The 20,865-nt window shown below is 39.6% G+C and overlaps 1 protein-coding gene across 1 annotated transcript in view; it reads left to right on the forward strand.

The window, feature by feature from the left end:
* Positions 1 to 403: 403 nt before the first annotated feature.
* Positions 404 to 20,865, forward strand: part of LOC119721447 (solute carrier family 2, facilitated glucose transporter member 5-like) — a 28,857-nt gene continuing 8,395 nt past the window's right edge. Inside the window, exons 1-7 of the mRNA XM_038191526.1 lie at positions 404 to 647; positions 4,506 to 4,613; positions 8,361 to 8,521; positions 17,023 to 17,153; positions 17,787 to 17,902; positions 18,308 to 18,467; positions 20,194 to 20,282. Of these exons, the coding sequence (XP_038047454.1) occupies positions 579 to 647; positions 4,506 to 4,613; positions 8,361 to 8,521; positions 17,023 to 17,153; positions 17,787 to 17,902; positions 18,308 to 18,467; positions 20,194 to 20,282 (834 nt within the window). The 5' untranslated portion in view covers positions 404 to 578. The remainder of the gene's footprint in view (positions 648 to 4,505; positions 4,614 to 8,360; positions 8,522 to 17,022; positions 17,154 to 17,786; positions 17,903 to 18,307; positions 18,468 to 20,193; positions 20,283 to 20,865) is intronic.

Below are 20,865 nucleotides of genomic sequence, written 5' to 3' on the forward strand. Positions count from 1 at the left end.
TGCATAGGAAATGAGTAGGGTGTCTCTTATCTTGCTTATCACTTGAAACGTTTTCATTCTTAAGACAATACGTATGGGCTATCAATGGTGTTGCCCACATGTGCTTATTAGAACTTGCAGACTGTAATCCAGTTTGTTAAACAGAGGACAAAATAACGCCCTACGAAACCGAAAACTCCCTTTCCGACTTGAGACAGAATTTTCACTCTTTTGATACAAAAGCCGAATTGACCGCATTTGATCGGTTTTCGACATTTGATAGCTTTTCAGAGGTTCCCCTCTATCAAAACTCAATGTGCGTTTCATAAGGTTGACTAGGTTAGGCTGGTTAATATTTATATAAAATGATAAATGATTATCTATGGCTTATCTTGGGCGGCTTCGCAAAGTGTCGTAGCGTACGGTACTCGTCACAGATGGCAACCAACAGTGGTTCACAGTCCAATCCCTATTGACTACCGACACCGTGCACGAGGGTTGTTTCGCATTTTCAACCTCAGAGATCCGTGTCGAATCTGTGGTGAGACCCGTAGCTAAAGAAAATATCGAAAAGGTTTTCCATTTTCCACTTTACAACCATGGATGAGAAGCCAGACAAGTTTGGTGAGAGGGCAGTCAAGTTCGATGAGGAACCGCTACTACGACCGGTATGTATTTTATTTAATTTGTTCCCAGCATACGAGCACTGGTAAAAATGGTAAAAGATTTTAATCTAAAGCAAAGCGCGTAACTGTTTTTGTCTAACAAAACAGGCTTAAAAGTAATGAACAACATTTGTGAACATAAACAATAACAACTACCAAATTATTATGAAATTGTTTACTTTACTGTTAGTGAATAAAAGTATTCTGTGAAATCATGACACCTGTATGTCATGGCAGCTGTCATTTTCAAGAAAGGTGGCATTTTTGTATCAATATCCAACGATGATGCGCCGACCTTCATTTGAAAAAATGTGACATTTTTTTTTCAAATACTTCCCCAATTTACCAATTTATTTAGTCCACATTTTGTTTGCAATCGGTCACACGTCCTGAACGAGTGCAAGCCATGTAGTCTGGTTCCTTGATCTGACAATTCCAGACGTCTATAAATGGCTCCGTTTCGTCAGAAGTATAGGATCAAGGAGCCAGACTGCAAGATCTAATATATCTGAAGAGAGTTTAATACAAAGGAAACTTACCTATCCAAATTAAAGCTGAGAAATGTCAGCATGAGCTGTGAGAAAAGTGTGAAAATGCATCTTCATGTTTCCGGAGGTAAAGCAAGGTTTTGTTGAAAGGCCTCCCTTCCTGTTCGCTCATTCGTTTTTGACTTACAACATCTTGAACATGTAGTACGATCGCAGTTCGTCACTCGGGAAAAATATTTCTCACTCATGTAACCGATTGCAAATTCTACTAAATTTATTAAATTTGGTATAGTATTTGAATAAAAAAAACCTTTTTTTTCCTCGCGATGGTTAGGTTCAAACAGTCGCGAGGACATGATGTTAATTCCTCTTTCTTGAAAATGACAGCAGAAAAGTCGCAAATGGTCCATTCGGCCTTTGCAGTGCTCAATGCATGCTATGAAACTTTTGTGTTGTTAAGTTATCTCTCAGGCTGTCACTCGAAATATGTTAACCTGAAATGCTCAAATTTTTTTATTGTTTTCTGCTTTTACTTGTAAATGAAGCGAATTGTGCATCTCTGTCACACTTGTACAAGCAATTGGAACATAATCCACACCCGGATTTATCAAGGATTTTCTGTGTTTAATTAATACCATTATGTTTGTTATTTTCATATCTACATTGTCTGCCTGCAATAGCTGCATTATAACATTTCCAAGGCATATTGAATTTTCAGTGCAGTGCTAGATATGAACGGTAGGACATGTCCACCCATTTATAGCTCCGAATTCCAAAGTCGACAGTTATATACCAAAAATAGACTCAACATTTGAACTTCAAACTTGTGCGCTTGCTGGAAACAACTTGAAGCTACTTGAAACTAAACTTAGGTACTATTATACATATATAGCTAATGTTATTTATATTGCACTCGATATGACAATGTTGCACTCGTCTTCGACTTGGGCAATATTGTCATAGCTCGTGCAATGTATTCTTGTATTCACAAAGTCATCCAATATTATATAATTACAATAATGACGTAACTTCACTCTCTGATTTCCAGAGTAACCATTCGAATGAAAACCACTCCCTCCGACTGAAACAAAGGATATGACTGAAATCCATTCAATCGACATAGAGTTTTCACTTTTTGAGTTTGCACTTGCTTTTTAGAGCAATTCGAATTAAAATGTATGGTTATTGTGGCCGTGAAGTGACATAACCGGTCAAGAATATTTGTCTTTGTGACGTCATGGATTAGTCGTGAATATTTTCGCGGAGTCGTGCGATTATATTTTTGCGACGTTGTGAATAGTTTTGCGACGCCGTGAATATTTTTGCGACGCCGTGTACATTTTTCACGAGAAGTCGACAGCGTGAGACAAATTCACGACGTCGCGACAAACCGTCGCAATAAATTCCAGACCAGATGTACGAATAGTGGTTTATTGTCATAAATATGTTCCCAGTTACTAATAAAGGTTCAACAGTGTGCATCATAGATATTTGCCCCGCGTGTCGGGCAACGTACCTTGTTAATTGAGTTCGTATTGTTTGTAAAATAAAGTAACGCCAATTCATTAAAGTTTTGCTATCTGAGTTCCCCTCCATTGAGTTTTTCGACACGTACGATGAAGCATGCAACGATAGGAATCCTGCCGCCGAAACTATGAAATAACACCCTCTATCGCGCCCGTTTGGTTAAATACCCTCCAAGCTGATGAACAAAATCTATATTCGCGACTAAATTCGCGACTCGTCGCAAAGAAAGATATTCACGGCTGGTTATATGTCCCTTCAAGGCCACCATACTCTTTTAAAATTAATGAGTAAAAGAAATCTGTCCTTTGAAAGCTAATATGGGGGAGCCCACTCCTCCCCCGTCGGCTCTCCTCCCCCGTCACCATGGGTTGAAAGACCCTGGACCAGGCTTAAAAGACAAACGCGGAGTCTTCCAAATGATAATCCTTCTTGACCGACAACGTGGATAAATGATAATCAATAATGTTTGAACATTCAGCGTGGCGTCCCTCTTGCAAAATAAATATCGCTTTCCCTGTCGATCGATTTTCGGTTATTTTTTCCCAGGGAGGTTTTTATTTAAAAAAACAAAACAGTTGATTTTTGAGGGTGTTCGATGAAAAGGATCTTGACAGTACGCATGGTAGTGTCTATAGATCTGGCTAGAGGCCTATACACATGATATACGTAGACGGCTGGGCTCGGCCCCTGCAGACAGCCGGCAAAGTATAAAAAACGTGTTGAACCAATGTGCGGCAGAATCCTAGCCTTATGTTCGGTTGGAACATAATGGAGCTATAAAACACATTTGAACACAACTTAACCCCGAGTGTACGTGAGTGCACCATAATAACTAGCGTAAAACAGAATCACGCATCGGCATATGGCATGTGAGAGCTGCTGTGTGGTTTTCCGTAAAGGCGCAATAATGTTTCAGTATGAGACATCAAAAAAGAATAAGCCTTAACTTTTCACACTGGTTTCACCAAGAAGCACTGCAGCTATGCCAAGGCTCTCTTCTTGAAAGTCTGTTCAGGGCTCAGACGATACGTCCATTCAAAGAGCAAAAGCCACAGTCCATTCATGGACACACGGGTGCACACGTAAATAGGCAAAAAATCCGTCCGCGAGCTCATGAATAAAAGTTATACACTCAAATTCGTGTATGAGAGTTCTGAGAGCCATGGAATTGGGGACTATGAAGACATATAGCACTACTGCAAATCTGGCCTAGACATGGGGCTTCCAAATCTGATTACTTTGAATGCAATTGAGGCTGAAAGTGGCGCTATTTAGCCATGTTTTTGAGGGATTCTTTTTTTTAATTGCTATACTTTTCCAGTTTGGGAAATATTATTCGTGTTAGGGGTGGTCTTAATTCATCGGGTGAGAATTTCTTCAAGACATCATCGGTCAACCCACCAAAAATTGAAAAGAAAATGAAAGGTGAAATGTTGATCATCATTTTCCTGTGGAGTCTGAACACCTATGAGAGTTTTTGAAGTCACTGGTGTCTATGGGAATATGTGTACTTATGTGCACCCATACACGCCTCCTAGTCAACACGCATGCGCCAGGCAACCCTTATCATTCCCCCTCCCGAGGGTACCATGTGATGTAAGCAAGGACACGTACTCGCGGACAATAACCTGTTTGCACGCTTCACGTGCACTCATGTAGTGTTGCCCCTTATTGCGTATAACCATAGAGAAAAACAACTATAGACGGAGCACAAGACTACAGGATCGCTATTGTCAGTCCAAAACAACCTCACTATCTTTTCTTGAGCATTCTTCTCCTGGATTTGCACCTCATTCCAAAAATGGGAAAGTTTAAATATTCGTCTGCTGGTACTTCTGTTAAACAGGGGAAAGCGACGGTATGGCTGGGGTTGTCCACATTCTCCGTGTCGGTGGGATCCTCCTTGCAGTTCGGCTACGGGACCGGTGTGCTGACGGCACCCTTGGGCTTTGGGGTAAGTGCGCATCGAAACATGATCGAAACTATGGAAAAAATGCAAATCTCTCATTAAAAGAAGAAAATATTAGGCCTTTTTAAAAGCTAAACAGATGGTGTTTCCTTGTCCATTCCAAGCCTCAATTGCCATTTCCAAGAGCTGCTGTTTGCCACTTTCCAATCAAATGTCTTGGAAACACTTTTATTTTTCAGCTACTATAGAATGGTTATTCAGTATAGGCACCATTTTATAGTTGAATAAAGTTATTATATTATACAGTCAACTTTACAGTTGCACTGATCTAACAAGTTTAAAAACTGCTTTAAATAGAAAAACATCACATTTTCCATTCTGATCATCTCACATCACATCATCACAATTTTTTATCCACTTCGAGTAGATATATGACTAAAAATGGAGCACAAAAATGGAAACAAGTATCGCAAGAATCTTTCACCCATTAGATGGTCCAAGCAAGAAAATAAGATCTGTATGAGAATTTGATATTGGCAAAAATAACTTATATAGAGCCCTTTAATTGTTATGTAATGCTAAAATAGACGGTTCCCATTTTACCGCGCTTGGCAAGACAGCCATGCATGATGCATTATGAATGGACTGCGCCCATGGTCACTCAGTGACTGCCTGGGTACGCCTCTGCCCCACCCCCTGCCAACCCCCAAACACTTTCTATAAATTATCTCTTAGTGAATAGAACCAAGCAGTCTGCAACTCTGCATCCGCAGCACAAATATGCCAAGGAAAGCAATCTGAAAGGCCCTCGTTCTTGTCAAGACGGGCAAACAAAATGTGACACAAACCTCCAGAATAATGCTTTTGGGTAAAGGCCCTTTCACGAAATCTTAAGGCTTTAGCCTTGGAAGCAAGTTGGAAATCAACTATAACTAAGAACACTCAAAATATTCACCCTCGCGGGATCCGATTCATTTCCATTCTACTGTATGTACATGACCAACTAATTCATGATAAATCTGTCTTTAAAGCTCTTTTTCCTGGGATCCGGCTACGTTTTCGTTGCACACTAACGGCCTGATAAATTTGATTACATAACGTATATTATTTTACAATGTGCGTTGGTAAACGGTGCATTTGCGCCATGTCCATACAATTGTCATGTGTATTCGGCATGGCGTACGACCTTGTGCTAGGTCTCATGGTGATAAAATTGAGTATATTATAACGATTATGTCAGCAACTTGGATTCGTGTGTACACTACTGTTTTGTTACTGCTGAAGACTGTTGTTTTGTAGGGTCATTACCTTAAAGACTGAGGAGGAAAAATTTACCAAATTACAAAATAAGGTGTGTACGTTTCAAAGGCCAGTCTTGAATTGAAGGATTTAAAATATATAGCGCTATTGTATTCTCCGTTCTCTTAGCTTTGCTTATCGGTAAAACTGATAAGATTTGGTTTATTTGTTCAATAGGGATGGGGTATCGTCATATTCAAGCAAGTTAGAACAAACAGTTTAGGTTATGTTGGGCGGATACTTTACATGTTCTTACTGCAAACGAACAATAGAATATGTGTGCATTTCAAGTTGAGCATTTGGCAGAAAACAAATGTGAACAATGGACATCGTTGCTGAAAACTCCATCCGTACTAAGGGCCAACTTGCAATAATTTCCCCCAAAAATCATCTCTTCTAGTCCTAGACAATATTTAAAATCTAGAAATGTTCCCTTCAACAACAAATCGCTGGCAGGAAATAACTGATAGAACAATCTTAACATGTATGTAAATCATTTTAGTTCTGTTTACCAACTTTGGAAAAGTGGTGTATTGGGTGTAATATTTCTACAGAACATTGCCCTCACTAAATCGTTTGGTTGATTTTTTTTTAAATGTAGGCCAAAACATAACCTATATTTATACAATGCATTCCTACAGCTAAAATACACCGATGAACAATCATGAGACTAATTGCTCACAACTCCTAAATAATACTAGTACCTATGCTTAAAAAGATCATATTAATATGGTCCGTTATTTATCAAACGTATTGTACAAAAGCAAACCGCCATCCTCCCCTCCATCCATTCACTTAACAGTTAACTGTTAACACAATAACAAATGCTGCTTGCTATATTATTATGCTCCGTCCACGCATAGATGCCAGCGAATCCGCACCGTACACAGCTTTGTGCATATCTCTATTGATATGGTTACGTAACCCTTCCAGCGTACCGACACTGTCCGTTTATAACCCGTTGGCAATTTGCGAGATAATGATCAGTACCTTACACCATGCATAGTATATACATATATACATGTACATGTACATCATAGTATAGATGTACACAGATAGAAGGAAATAAAGAAGGGGGTTGAGCGTTGTGATTGTGAGGGGAAATTTAGCCGTTGCAGGCTGTGTGTGCATCCAAACTCGTGTTAAATTATTTTTATTACACGATTGATTGGAGCATTGGAAAGAGTCGACCTGACAAAAAACTGTTATATAAGTGCAAACCATGTACCAAAGTCAAACACCTTCGCTCTTTTCGCATAATGAAGTATTGCAAGGGCGTCCGATAGGCTAAATTATTTTGGTACAACACAAGGAACTATAACATGTATGGGAATAAGAAGCAAACAGCAAAAATAACAGCAGTAACCTAGATCTAGCGACGGTGTTACAACACGAGCTTATCGAACAGGCAACTGTTTAATAAGTCAAAAAGATTCCAATCACTTTTTTCCAGTGTAGAATTTGTTTTAATTTGGAAAAAAAAACTATTTAAACGTTACCTCCGGTTTGATGACGCCATCGCTTGAAAATGTGCTCACTGAAATTGATTTAATAGACAGGATACTAGAATATTAAAAAGTACACAAATGTATTTAATGTATGCATCGATGGCACCTTACTTCCGGTTTGATGACGTCACAGCAACAATGTAGCTGATATCATTATCTGTGCCATATCATTTGTGCCACCAACATCGCCACTGGATTATGGATGTAAATGTTAAGCATTGTAAAAAATGAATTGCATCGAAAAACGGAAATTGGTCACTTTCAAAATTCTGCCTATTTTAACTTCAGGTTTGATGACGTCATGATCCTGAACCCTCGCTATGCAATGTCTACCTGATTACAAAAAACAATGTGAACAGTACTCCATTCATTTGAAAAGTTACACTACAGTTCAGAGTAATTTTTCAAATTTTGTCCTTAAATCGCTTGTAATTTTATACCAGCTGTCGTCATGATGAGTCACTTTTTTTCTTCACATCTTCAAACCTAGGTTGAGTAGGTTCAAGTTCATACTTGTTTTCATCTTCACCCCTTGACCTATATTGCGAAGAAATTAACTCTATTTCAATTTGAGGCTTCCGTTGGTATTTTGAATTCACTAAATGTTGTCCTTGGTAGCCACGGAAGTAAAGGTCATCAAGCAACTTCAAGTACACAGCAGAAACGTGTATCAATTAATGGTTATTATGATAACAAAGTATGAACATGATTTATCATTTTGTTCAGTAGTTATAAGTGAAAGAAATTGGTCACATTTTGAACTTGTAATCATGACGTCAGATTAATATGCACACCTTGGTACTACCGGGGTTGATATTTGTTCAAGGTTTCAAGTTTATACCATATATATATATAGAATAAAAGGCGCGGAGAATTATTGTCCGGGAAAAAAGAAGAAAGAAAACGAACGATTTCAAAACGGTGATGGGGTGGTGACCAATGAAAAAAACTAGGCACAGGTTTGATTTTCTCTTCTTTTTCACAGTACATCAATGATTTTTACAACGCGTCCAACTATCAGCGTCGAGAGGACTACATTGACTCGGGCACCATGACGTGGTTGATCGCCTTCACCACATCCCTCTACTGCGTTGGCGGTGCTTTCGGTGCGCTCCTCGGCGGTAAACTTGCCGACATCCTCGGCAGGCAAGTAGGACCTGTTTTTTCTCCAAAACAATATTTCTTTTACCAAATTCATAGAGTTACAAGACCACTCCTGAGTCCTGACCTAATTAGAAACGTGCCGTGATATCTAATTCTGCCCCACACACCCTCCTAAAACAGATCGAAAAGGAAACGAGCCAGTTTCTTCCTAGAAGCAACTGAAATTCCTCAAGTATAGGCACTCAAAATATGTACCCCCTTTTGGAGCCGCACAACTCCCCACTTTTATTGTAAGTCCTCACAAGTCCTACATTAAAGATGCGTTCCATCCCCGTGCTATTTTCGAATAACGATCCAAATCAAAATAGATTTTCGTCATTGCCAATATAAAGGAAATTCACCTTTAAATGAGACATCAAACAACCAAAAAATCCACCGACATTTAGTTATTGAATGGTTCTTTACGAAATTGGAGTTATTATGTGTCAGGCAATAATTCTGCTCTTGCGGGGTGGGTTTATTATTTTGTGCGCAAAAAGAAAGCCCTCCCCCAGAGAGTTTCAGACGCCCTAAATCGGAATTCATAGGTTTTCCCCGTTAAAACAGAACATACAAATTGTAAATTCGTTAGGAGAAAAAGAAATGTACACATAAATCATATTTCAAGCCATGTATTGTTAGTTATTATAAGTGTACTGAAAAGGCCTATTCAGTATAGGCCTTTCATAGCATTTAATTTGTTTTTCTTCTTCTTTTCTTTGCTTTTTACGCTAATGATGTTGATTGGACCAATTAATTTAAAATTTCATTATTTGAAAAAGCGAAAATACCTCAATGCCTTTATTATTTTCAAATAGGTGAACAGGTGTTATGAAATTAATAAATGTAACTTTATCAAATATATAGAGGCCTATGAGTTATAAAAGACGACTAAACAAAGAGATACGAGACACGTTAAATAAACACAGCATCACACTTTACATTCTCATTTACAAGTTTGTGTCAACAGTTGATTTTATTTCACACCACACTAAATCAATAACAATTTAATGACTTCTATATAACGATATTATTGCGCTTTTCTTGCTCACGTAATCATTTCTTGCTTATTCCTTGTTAATATTTGCTCATTTCTTGCTCTTTTCTTGCACACTTGGTCACTTGCTCTTTCTTGCTCACTTGCTTTTTCCTTTCTCATTTCTTGCTCATTTGCTCATTTCTTACTTTTTTCTTGCTCGTTTCTTGCTCATAATTTGCTCATTCCCTCCTCATTTCTTGCTGTATACTCTTTTTCTTGCTCATTTGCTCGTTTCTTGCTCATTTCTTGCCCATATCTTGCTCATTTTCTATCAATTCAATTCTTGCTCAAGGGGCGTAGCACGGTGATTCGTGCTGGGGGGGGGGTACATTTTTTGAAAAAGGGCACTTGCACATTCGTTGTGAAATGTAAACAGGTTTTTTTCTCCGGACCCTTGGCCTCCGTAAAATCAAGAAGCAGGGGGGGGGGGGGTGGTACTATCTATCGATGGGGGCGCTGTTCAAAACCGACAATTATGCACACAAATGGCCAATATATGGTGATTTTCAGGGCGGATATATGTGCGAAATTCTGAAAAAGGCACCCAAAACGGTAGACGACACAAAAAGGGCACCACTTCTTTTTTTAAAAGGGCACTTGTTCAGAAAAAAAGGCACTTCGTAAAAAAAGGGCACTCCTTACAAAGTATTGGGGGGTAAGTCCGTTGAAAAAAGGGCATATGAATGAAAAAGGCAGTTTTTACAAAATATTAGGGGGGGGGGGAATATCCCCCCTATTCCCCCCCCCCCCCCCCCCCCCCCCCGCCCGCTAGCTTCGCCTAAGGTCTCATCTGCTCATTTCGTCGGCCATTCACAAATCATTGCTATGCTCATTCGTTGATCAGTGAAAAGAGATTTGCGGATGGGCGGCCACATGAGCAGATGAGCACAAGCTGATCAGAAAATGAGCAAATGAGCAAGAAATGAGCAAATGAGCAAAAATGAACAAGGATTGAGCAAGAAATGATCAAGTGAGCAAGAAAAGCGCAAGAATATCGTTATATAGAAGTCATTAAATTGTTATTGATTTAGTGTGGTGTGAAATAAAATCAACTGTTGACACGAACTTGTAAATGAGAATGTAAAGTGTGATGCTGTGTTTATTTTACGTGTCTCGTATCTCTTTGTTTAGTCGTCTTTTATAACTCATAGGCCTCTATATATTTGATAAAGTTACATTTATTAATATCATAACACCTGTTCACCTATTTGAAAATAATAAAGGCAAGGAATTTTCGCTTTTTCAAATACTGAAATTTTAAATTAATTGGTCCAATCAACATCATTAGCGTAAAAAGCAAAGAAAAGAAGATGAAAAACAAATTAAATGCTATGAAAGGCCTATACTGAATAGGCATTTTCAGTACACTTATAATAACTAACAATACATGGCTGGAAATATGATTTATGTGTACATTTACCTCCTCATCGGGAACCGGCATACAAAAACACACTTAAAAAAGTGCATCCCCTGTGTGCTCTCCCTAATAGCCGTCTGTATACCCTTTTTTTGTTTAACAAATTACCTATACCAACAATACTCGTTCAACGCTAATCCCCACGATCGATTTGTCCATCGATCCGTGACGTCACAACGCCAGAGACACACCCCGTTTATGATCCTCGTCGGGGTCACCGATATGATCCTCGATGAGGATCATGATCCTCCACCACAAAACGTGGTCAAATACGCACTTCACACTACTGTCGACTGTTGATTGAGCCTGTTAAAAAAATGTGTTTCCTTTAATCATAGTTATCAAGAATCCTTGAATGTGTAATTAATAATGTGGTGCTTTGCAGTTGGCACTGGTAAAGTCATTTTCCTAGTTCCGGATTTTTCCTAGTTCCGGATCGCTTCAAATAAAACCCTACCTATTTTGAATTGGTCTCCAATACTATTTTTTTTTAGGACGAAGTGCATTTTGAAAAGGAAAATGTAAGCTTCTTGATACACAAGGATCTTTTTGTTACTATCTTTAGAAAAGGAATTTTGGCTAGATTTGCGACTCGCACTTTGACATGTTTGGACGGTTTGTAGAAAATCACGTAAGCCGCGAATCGACGATAAATTTGTCTCCTTGGTGCATCACTCGGACCGTGTGATTTCGAATATTTTGTTCGTACTCTACCGTCGTATAAACTGTTGCATCGAATGATCGTTGAATCAGAATGAGTCGTGGAGTCTCTAATATTTGAAAAGTCGCCAAAGAATGGCCGTATGTTTTTGCCTAGTTCCGGATCGCGCTTGCTGTAGCTGACCCAACTACATGAACGTTAATCGATTGTATGTGCCGTGTTCTGTGATGGGTCAAATGGTTTGGTGTTCGTGCTGCGACGTCGCGCTGCTGACAAAAGTTTCAAAATCATTTGCGTTAATTCTCCGTTTTAGTTTGCTGGAAAGTCCAGCAAGTTACAAATAGGCCTACAGTGGAAATAGATTTGGATGGAACACACCGTTCATGGGCAGAAATCAGGCGACACATCAGAAAAATCCAAAAGCCTGTACATGCGATGTGCATTGTAAGAGCTAGAATTAAAGGAAGTTAATTTTTTTCTTGCGGGGCGGGGCTTTGGCAGACTCGCACTACAGTGCCGAGTTTAAAGGCAATCGGATTGATTTTATTGCCCAAAGTGCCGGGGACAAAAAACGTGTACAAATGCAATGGGCAAATGACTGAAAAAGAAATATAAAAAAAATAAATAAAAAAATAAAACAAATCTTAAGGAAAACAAAGGCTGTTTCGGCATTGTTGCCGAAATAGCCAATAAATGAAATCATATTGTTCATATTTTACATCAGAATATTATGATCATGTACAACGTCCTTTCAACTTTTGACAAGGCTACACCCCCCCCCCTCCTAGGATCGACGTCACGAGACCCTCAATGACCCTCATATATTGAGGGTCATGATCCTCCTGCGAAATACGAGGTCAAATGCTCCTGCTATACTACTTCCCTCTGGCAGTTAAATTTGTGCCCCTCGAGATGAAACTGCAAAACTTTCCCTCAAACGCTCACGTATATTAAAGCATATGATCGCGCTACAAATAAAATCGTCTCCTCACTTGTAATGCAAAACTACCCCTCTCGCATTAACAAAATTGTGCACCTTCTCGAGATGGAAAAGTACCCCTCGAAAGCACAAAATTCTTCTCGCAAGAATGTAATTGTACCCCTCTCGAGATGGAAAATTGGCCATCAAAAACAATAGCGCTCCTCTCGCGCCAACTTCTCGAGATGGAAAACTGTCCCTCGAAAACACAATTAGTGCCCCACTCACAGCTTAAAAATTGTGCTCCATTTCAAGATGGAAAATGGTCCCTAAAAAATAATAGTGCTCTTCACGTGAATATAATGGTTATTATAACACCTCACCCACAGATTCTGTGAAGGTAATTGATTTTCAGCCAAGAATACTAATTTGTACCGAAAAGTAGCCACATTGTGTTCTTATATCTTTAACAAAGGCAAATGTCAAAAGCGTAGTTAAATGTCAACCTGTTTCATGAGATTTTCCCCTCTTTTTTAAAATGTGCAATAAAAATCAACCGTTACTTGCCTATCAGACAAAACATAAACTTTTAATTTTACCAACATCAAAATGAAATAACAGAAAATCATTTTGTAAATGAGCAACGAATGAAAACGGGCACTCGAAATATTGCGTTGCTTTAATAATAATAATAGCTTTATTTAAAGAGGGTAGCCATGTCACCTGACAGATGATTTTCAATGGGCCATCAATTAATACTGCTAACCTCAATAGGAACATTACCTTTGAAATGAATGGATGACTACAAAAACAAGTCTCTGGCCATCTGTTGTGAGTACTGAACAAACTTATACTTAAATAACTTTTAGGTAATAAACAATTTAAATACAATGAAAACTTACTCGTTAGCTAATAAATAATCTGATGAAATGGCAGTTCCATATCCATATCATCCATTAATCAAGATGTCAAGAATATCATTGCTCATGAAAAAAATACATTTGGTTGTCACCATCCGAATATTTATGTGAACGTAGCCTATGCAACTACCAGCAGGTGAGTATTGCTTCCCATAAATTTATGAACCAGAATAAGTAATCCAATATATCTTCCTCATATGCATGAACGCAAACAGATGGCTATTCAATCTTCAATTTCTGAGGAGCAACAAAAAGACGATAACGAAATACTAAGCGAAACTTGTTAAAGTTTAGCTATGGTCCACGCACGAGGCCCAGTTATGCATGCGTGGCCAGCTATCTCCTCACTGTACGCACAGTCGAATCCCGGGACATACCGTTATTTCGTTTCACCGTTTTGGATTTCCTCAAAAACAAAAACAGTAAACGAACGATTGATCGTTACGTCGTTTTACAGTTTTGTAAAACGGTCAAACGGTTTTAAGATAATTACGGGTATTTCGTTTTATCAGTTTAGTAAAATTCATTACAGCATAACGATCAATGATTTTTGTTTTTCAGTTTTACACAAATAACTTTGAAAAACAGCAAAACGGTCAGTATTGAATACAGACTGTTTTTATTTTTTATTTCAGTGTCATAGTTAACAGTCCGTGGTGCATTTTGTGGCGGTGGGCAAGGGGGGGGGTGGAGGGGGACCATGCCGTGCACGACGAAGTGTTCGGCATAATTATATTAATGCGTGGTGTGATTCCTGGCGTAACCCTGACCCCCATCTACTGAGATTAATTGGTTGGGCTTAAAAGAGTTGCAAGCAAAAATGGCGCTGGAAAATTTCAAGGAGGAAATTTCAGAATGGATACAGGGTGGTAAGACGTATGAAGAAGTTGCAGATATTTTGAAGGAAATTGGAGTTTGGCGCGGCTCTTCAATAGCCAATATTCGCAAATTCTGTCGTGAGAACGACATAATTGTACGAAGGAAAACTTCCCAGGCAGTGAAACGATCCCAAGGACACATTAACATTCCAAGGTGCATTGCTTAATTGCCAAACCTGAATCCAAAAATGGTCGACAAGACTATTGACCGTTTTGTCATTGTCATGTTTTTGTAAAATAACACTCTAAAAATAAAGCAACTAACCGTTTATCGCTTTTTACAATTCAAAAAAATAACAAAAAGGTCATTGTTTTTGTGACTTTATACCGTTTGACCGTTTTACAAAACTGTACAACGACAAAACAGTCGATGGTTCGTTTACTGTTTTTGTTTTTGAGGAAATCAAAAACGGTCAAACGAAATAACGGTATGTACCGGGATTCAGTCGGCAGTGCAATCTTCTTTCTGACGAAGACGTACGCTTTTGTCGAGCAGTGAAAACTTCTTCATCTGTTCACTATGATTGTGGTTCGTTGAGCAAGGCGCAGTTTTCCCAGCTCCAGCAAAGTGACTTCCAATTGCAGAATAGGAAACTGTGTTTCCATCTGGTCGACCATCTCTTGGAGTAACAAGTTGCTCCTCTTACAGGCCTTTTACCACCTCTCTGACGGATAAGATCTTTTTCGACATGATCGTCGATTTTCCTGCCGGAGTTGTCTGTTTTCCTGTTCAAGCTTTGGATTATATAGCCTTCCTGCTACTTCCGAGGGTAGATCCATTTCTGGTGGTAGACTGTATATGCATGCTCTATCGCTGATGTTGTTTTGCCGGTACAGCCACTGAAGCAATATCTTCGACGGGGGCTTGGGTCGGTTCTTTCCTTGCCGTTGGCAGCTTTTCTCTCTCGTGCTTAAGTCCATACACAAGACTGTAGTCTTTCTACGAAATAAAACAAATAAAGCACATGATAGGCCTTTAAATACATGACAGTAATTATCGATAGCCTATCCTGGCCCCAAGGCTCATTGTAATACTTACAGGCTTCAAATGAGTCGGGTAGTCTTCAAAGATTGACGGTACGACATCGACACGCAGACGTGTTTTCTCCCCATTCCACCTTGAAGCACTCTGCAGGGAAATGGTCGCTGCAAAGACGATCGTGCTTTGTTGGATTCTATTTGCTGCCATTTGGAATATTTCTCATTGATGTGTTCAAACTAGGAGAATGGTGCATTTTCTTTAATCACCCACATCCCACAACAAAAAAGTGACTCCCAATCGTCGTTCCCCCGTGGAGTCGGACTATTATTGAAAAGCAGGAGAGGGGAGGGTGATGTTAGGCCAGAAATAATAGTTATTCGATGTTCAGGATCAGGAGTACCATCTTAACTTTTAAAACAATATACTGTCAAAATTTTAAGTAGGCCCTACGCGGTTATTACAAAATTCGGAGGATCCTTTGGATCACACATGGGGGATTGTTCTCCACACTCATTCCTGTGATTTAATGCCCATTGGCATTGCGTAACGTAGCCTATATTGAGTTATTTTTTTTTATAAAAGCTGTCTTGTTCGAAATGTACTCTCAAGAGATAAATTCTGTGTATTAAGTTACTCACACGTGATGTTAACTTCTTGAGAGACTGTCTTCTGGGTCCCTTTCTCCGTCTTAGTTGAACTTTGCTGCCGCAAAGATTGCCATCATTTTCAAGCAGTGATGGCGTACAAGTGATCGTCATGCCGAAGAAATGCGCGTTTAAATTTTTGACCCTATTCACGTGACCAATGGCAGCGTCCTGTCAAAACGCGCGTATCATACGCGCGTCCGATCTAGTTTTTTAAGTTCTATATCTATGGCAAATGCATGCTGGTGTGCGCGTTGCGAGTTGCGCGTAGCACGTATTGTTCAAAGAGAGCGCGCCGCAGACTTGGGTTCAAACATTTCGTTAAGGGGTAGTTTGGAAGAGAGAAATACATTTTTCACAAATTTTGTATTGAAATTGAAGTTAATTTTAACTGTGTTCAGATTTAAATAATTTAAAATATTAATATCAAGCAGAATCTGTGGGTGAAGTGTTATGAAACAAATATTGAATGCTGTATCTCGTGGTGAAGTAAAACTAGCCTCCCTCGGTGATCCATGGACTATGAATGCCCATGGATCACCTCGGGAGGCTAGTTTTACTTCACCACTCAAAGCATTCAATATTTGTATACTGCAGAACTGGCTCTCGCGTTAAACAAAAATTGTCTCTCTTTATAACGAGGTTAAAGAAACACAAAGAGCAAGATGGACAAAGTTTTCTTTTGTTCTTCGTCATATGGGTTTATAGCGTAATGAACGGGACCATATTCTTTTCCTCCACTTTCACACCGACGTAAGGTGCCATTTTCTGAGAAAGTGCCCCCTTTTTGGTGTTGCCCCCAGTTTGAAAAGCTTTCCACCGCCCCTGTCTCCTCGCCTCCCATTAGCCTAGTGGAATTGCAATACTTGAACAACCAAAGATTATTTCATGTACTCAGCATGCACTTAACAACGCATTCAAGTGGCTGTACCTGTAGCTTACAGGTGAAAGGGCCCATACAGCATTTCTTTATCGGTTAGTTTCTATTTTCGGGCTCTCGTTTCACCCTCAGTCAGTGAAATTTTGAAATCTTCAACTTTGCAGGAAGGGCGCCCTCCTCCTCAACAATATCTTCTCCATTGCAGCTGCGCTGATGTTCGGGTTCTGCGGCGCCGAATTCGCCAACAGTTTCGAGTTGGTTATGCTGGCACGAATCGTTATCGGATTCATGGTCGGTAGGTATACATGTGCCAGGTATTGATTCATAAATTGATCCGAATAGATTTTTTTTTTTAACCTCCTGACCGATTTATCGATTTTATATTTGAAACCAGTTGACCTTTGTATGGGAATCAATTGCCCTATTTATAGCTTCAATGACTGGCGATTGAAGACTCAAATAATCAATGTATCGATTAATTTAACCAAAAACCAAGCGACCGCCCGATCGATACACTGACCGTGGCCCGGTTTATGAATCGATATAATATGTGATTGATTTATTGAAATGATTGATTTAATTAATTGACTGACTGACTGACCAAAAGATTGACCAGTGGATGTCATGTTGAGGTTTGATTCTGTATTGTGTAATTGACTTGACTGGCTAAATATAGAAAACGGTGGTCTATGCACCTCACATATCATACGAACACGTGGGCGAATTACGTTTATCGATTGCAACTTTATCGATATTACCAAAAAAATTATATCAATTAACAATTAGACTCAAAAACGTGTTTGACAACACAGATGTTCAAAGTGTTTTAGTTATCTCCGTATCGTAATAGACAATTTTCAAATCACTCAACCAAAACCTTCAAGAGTTCTGTGATAACTGATGCCTAACTTGATGACTGCATTACCAGGTTGTTCCATCACCATCGTGCCCCTGTATTTGGCCGAGATCGCCCCTGTCAATCTACGGGGAGCCATCGGCACCTGCCACCAGCTTGCAATCACCATCGGCATTCTCCTCTCGCAGGTAAACCTCGACTTGTATCCAACTTCTTGTAACTAGAGGTGTAAGAAACCTCGGGGTCCATCTCTGATTTTGGATTGGCCCACTCTGTCTGGTACATGGTGCCGTACGCAGTGGCTGCCTTTTTTGCGACGTCACTTAGAAAACGAAAAATTGGGTTGTGAGACCAAACTTTAGAAGAGTTGTTTTTGGCGAAGACAATGAAGATTTTAAAACTCTTCATACTGCAGGTATGAACCGGTTCACAGAGATGAAATGGACGCTCAGCAGCAAGTGACTGTTGAGGTTATTTCGCCTGCATGCCAAATTGCCAAATATGATCATCCCTTCGTATTTGATGTAATACATAATTGTAATTAAAACAACAAACAAAAACACTGTCGTTATGTGATTACCTTTTCGTCCTAGGCGTTCGGTTTGTTTGTGTTGAACAAACCAGACCAGTGGCCCATCCTGTTAGCCCTGACCGGTGTGTTCTCAGCCATTGAGATCCTGACGCTGCCCTTCTGCCCTGAGAGTCCCCGCTGGCTGCTCATCAACAAGAACAAACCGGAGAAATGCAGAGCAGGTATGGGTTCCCACGTGGTGCACACACACATGCATATGACGTCACTGGACCACGTGAACAACAACAACTGGCATGCGCAATGTGTGCAGTAGGGTTGTAGTGGTGTTGTGGTAGACTCGAAAGTATTCGCGTGCTTCCCGTTCAAAAATCAACCAACATTCAGACAACCGGCCTATATGTACTCGACCAGCATTGACATTGCGAAACCTTGTTGTCAATGTAAATGTTGCGTTGGGCTATTAATTGGTATACTGTGAGGCCTATGCATTGATTCTTGACCCGGAATTAACGAGATACCCACGAGATAATTCGCTGAGTGTGCTGACATTTCTAGACAGCAGTGGTTCCCACCCTTTCATTCGGAGTAAAAAGCAGAGGCAAACAGCGAGGGAAACATGTAGCAGACAGGGCAAGTTAGGGCGCGAACTGTATGGATAACCATAGTTCGACTAACTTCACTCTAATGAAAGATGGTTGGAGATCTATTATAGTAGTAGTCTACTATTTGGAACCAGACCACATGGCACGTTACCAATAACCGCGCGCAACAAAGTATACAACAGGGAGCCAGGACCCATAGTTTTGTGATGACATTTTGACCATCGTTTGACTAGAGGCTAGGCGATTGCACGAATTGCTATTATAGTGCGCAGGCGTAAGTTACTTCGCAATCAACCACTAGTCGACTTATGGTCCTCGCCCGAACTTGCTCATAATCATTCTTGGCTTATCCTTGTCGTTAGAGAGCTCAACCAATAACAGCAACAACCGAACCAATCTTTGGGTTACGACCGTAAAATGCGCCATTGCTCCAGCCTGCCGCATGGTGGGCATGATACCTGATTGTAAGCAGTTCCCGGATCACATTCATGGACAGTGAAATCTGAGTATTTCAAAATCTCGTGAAACCAACCCAATTCTTTTAAATCGGCCGAAGTAGAACAGGCCACGTTTGACTCTTGCAATTACGAACAGAACACCCGTCTTCATGTAGGCCTAGAGCTAGCCAACTTCGCCATTAACTTCATACCTAAACGGGGTAATAATGCAGTATTAAAACCTACTACTTTCGTACCGAACCAATGGAAAAAAACTCTAGTGGGATGCGAATCAACCGTTTTGCTAAAAAATCCAGATGTAGATGTAGATGAACTTAACACCAATCATTTTTAACATAGAAAACTAATGCGACTGATAAATGTACCTGTCAGAAAATGCTTGAAATATTAAATGAATTCGAAGTGGCGGCCGAATACTATTATTTGAATACCTCTGTGAATAAGAAAGGAATGCGTGCCCGTCCGGTAGCTACATGTATATAGGCTGTGCAATGCCTAAATGAAACGGCCAATTCCAGCGGTTACGAAATGAAGCGTATACATGTCCGTGGCACAGCCAATTAACCGTTTCTAATTAATGATTCTGAGAAAATGATCCAAAATGTGTAGTCTGCAATCTCCTTGACCTTACCCGGTTCATGCACTGAGCTCTTAAATGCTCTTTCACGAACTTAACATAACACTGAAGAAATAAAGTTCATACATGTTTTTAATGAAATGTGAACTCTTGTGTGAATACCAATATTTAATACAATTGCAAGATGAATCCCAGGGTTTGATCGCTCATACCGATCGACAGGACATTTTAATTGGATAGGGGAGTCAATGGACGGGAGAAGTTTAGTTCATCATGTGTATACTTTCTTACCATTTCTCCCTGTCGGTAGCCCTGATCAGGTTGAGAGGGGATGACGACGTGGACGATGAGATTACGGAGATGAAAGAAGAGGCTTACAAGGAATCATCAGTGCAAAAAGTAAGGGGGATTAGTGCACGATCCGATTTTGGAAAGGATGTGTCAATACTGTTACTGTGCTTGAATTGCAGTAGCTATAGGAACATGGTAGAACGGAAAAAAATACCTGAAATCATTATGTCTTTAACTGGTTCCACCAATTTAACAGGATCATCTGAAAAACTCTTGGAATCTTATCAGAATTAATGTAATCTGATCTGGTCCAGTGTATTCTGAACATGCGAGTTTTAATCAAATCTGGAGTTCGATGTAAATGATCCTTTGAAGAAAATCATTTGCATTTATCCCATGAGTAACCTATACCCAATTATTATCAAAAAGTTTACTTTGATTAAAGATTGTACTAAACACCCCGTGAAATTATTCCATGTGGATATCATTTAGAAGAAAAAAAAAAATAGGGAATTTCCATACCAACGATCAATTGACTGATTTTTTTGAAAATAAAAAGTGTTTTATGGACGAGACCGTGTTTCGTGATCAAAACGATTGTGCATGGTTTCCACTGTCTTCTTAAAAAGTGTAACATCCAATGAGCCGAAACTTCAACAGGTTAAGATTTGAACATTTTTCTGTGGAGTTT

The sequence above is a fragment of the Patiria miniata genome, unplaced genomic scaffold (genome assembly GCF_015706575.1).
Source record: "Patiria miniata isolate m_02_andy unplaced genomic scaffold, ASM1570657v1 HiC_scaffold_13, whole genome shotgun sequence".
NCBI classification, from domain to species: domain Eukaryota; kingdom Metazoa; phylum Echinodermata; class Asteroidea; order Valvatida; family Asterinidae; genus Patiria; species Patiria miniata.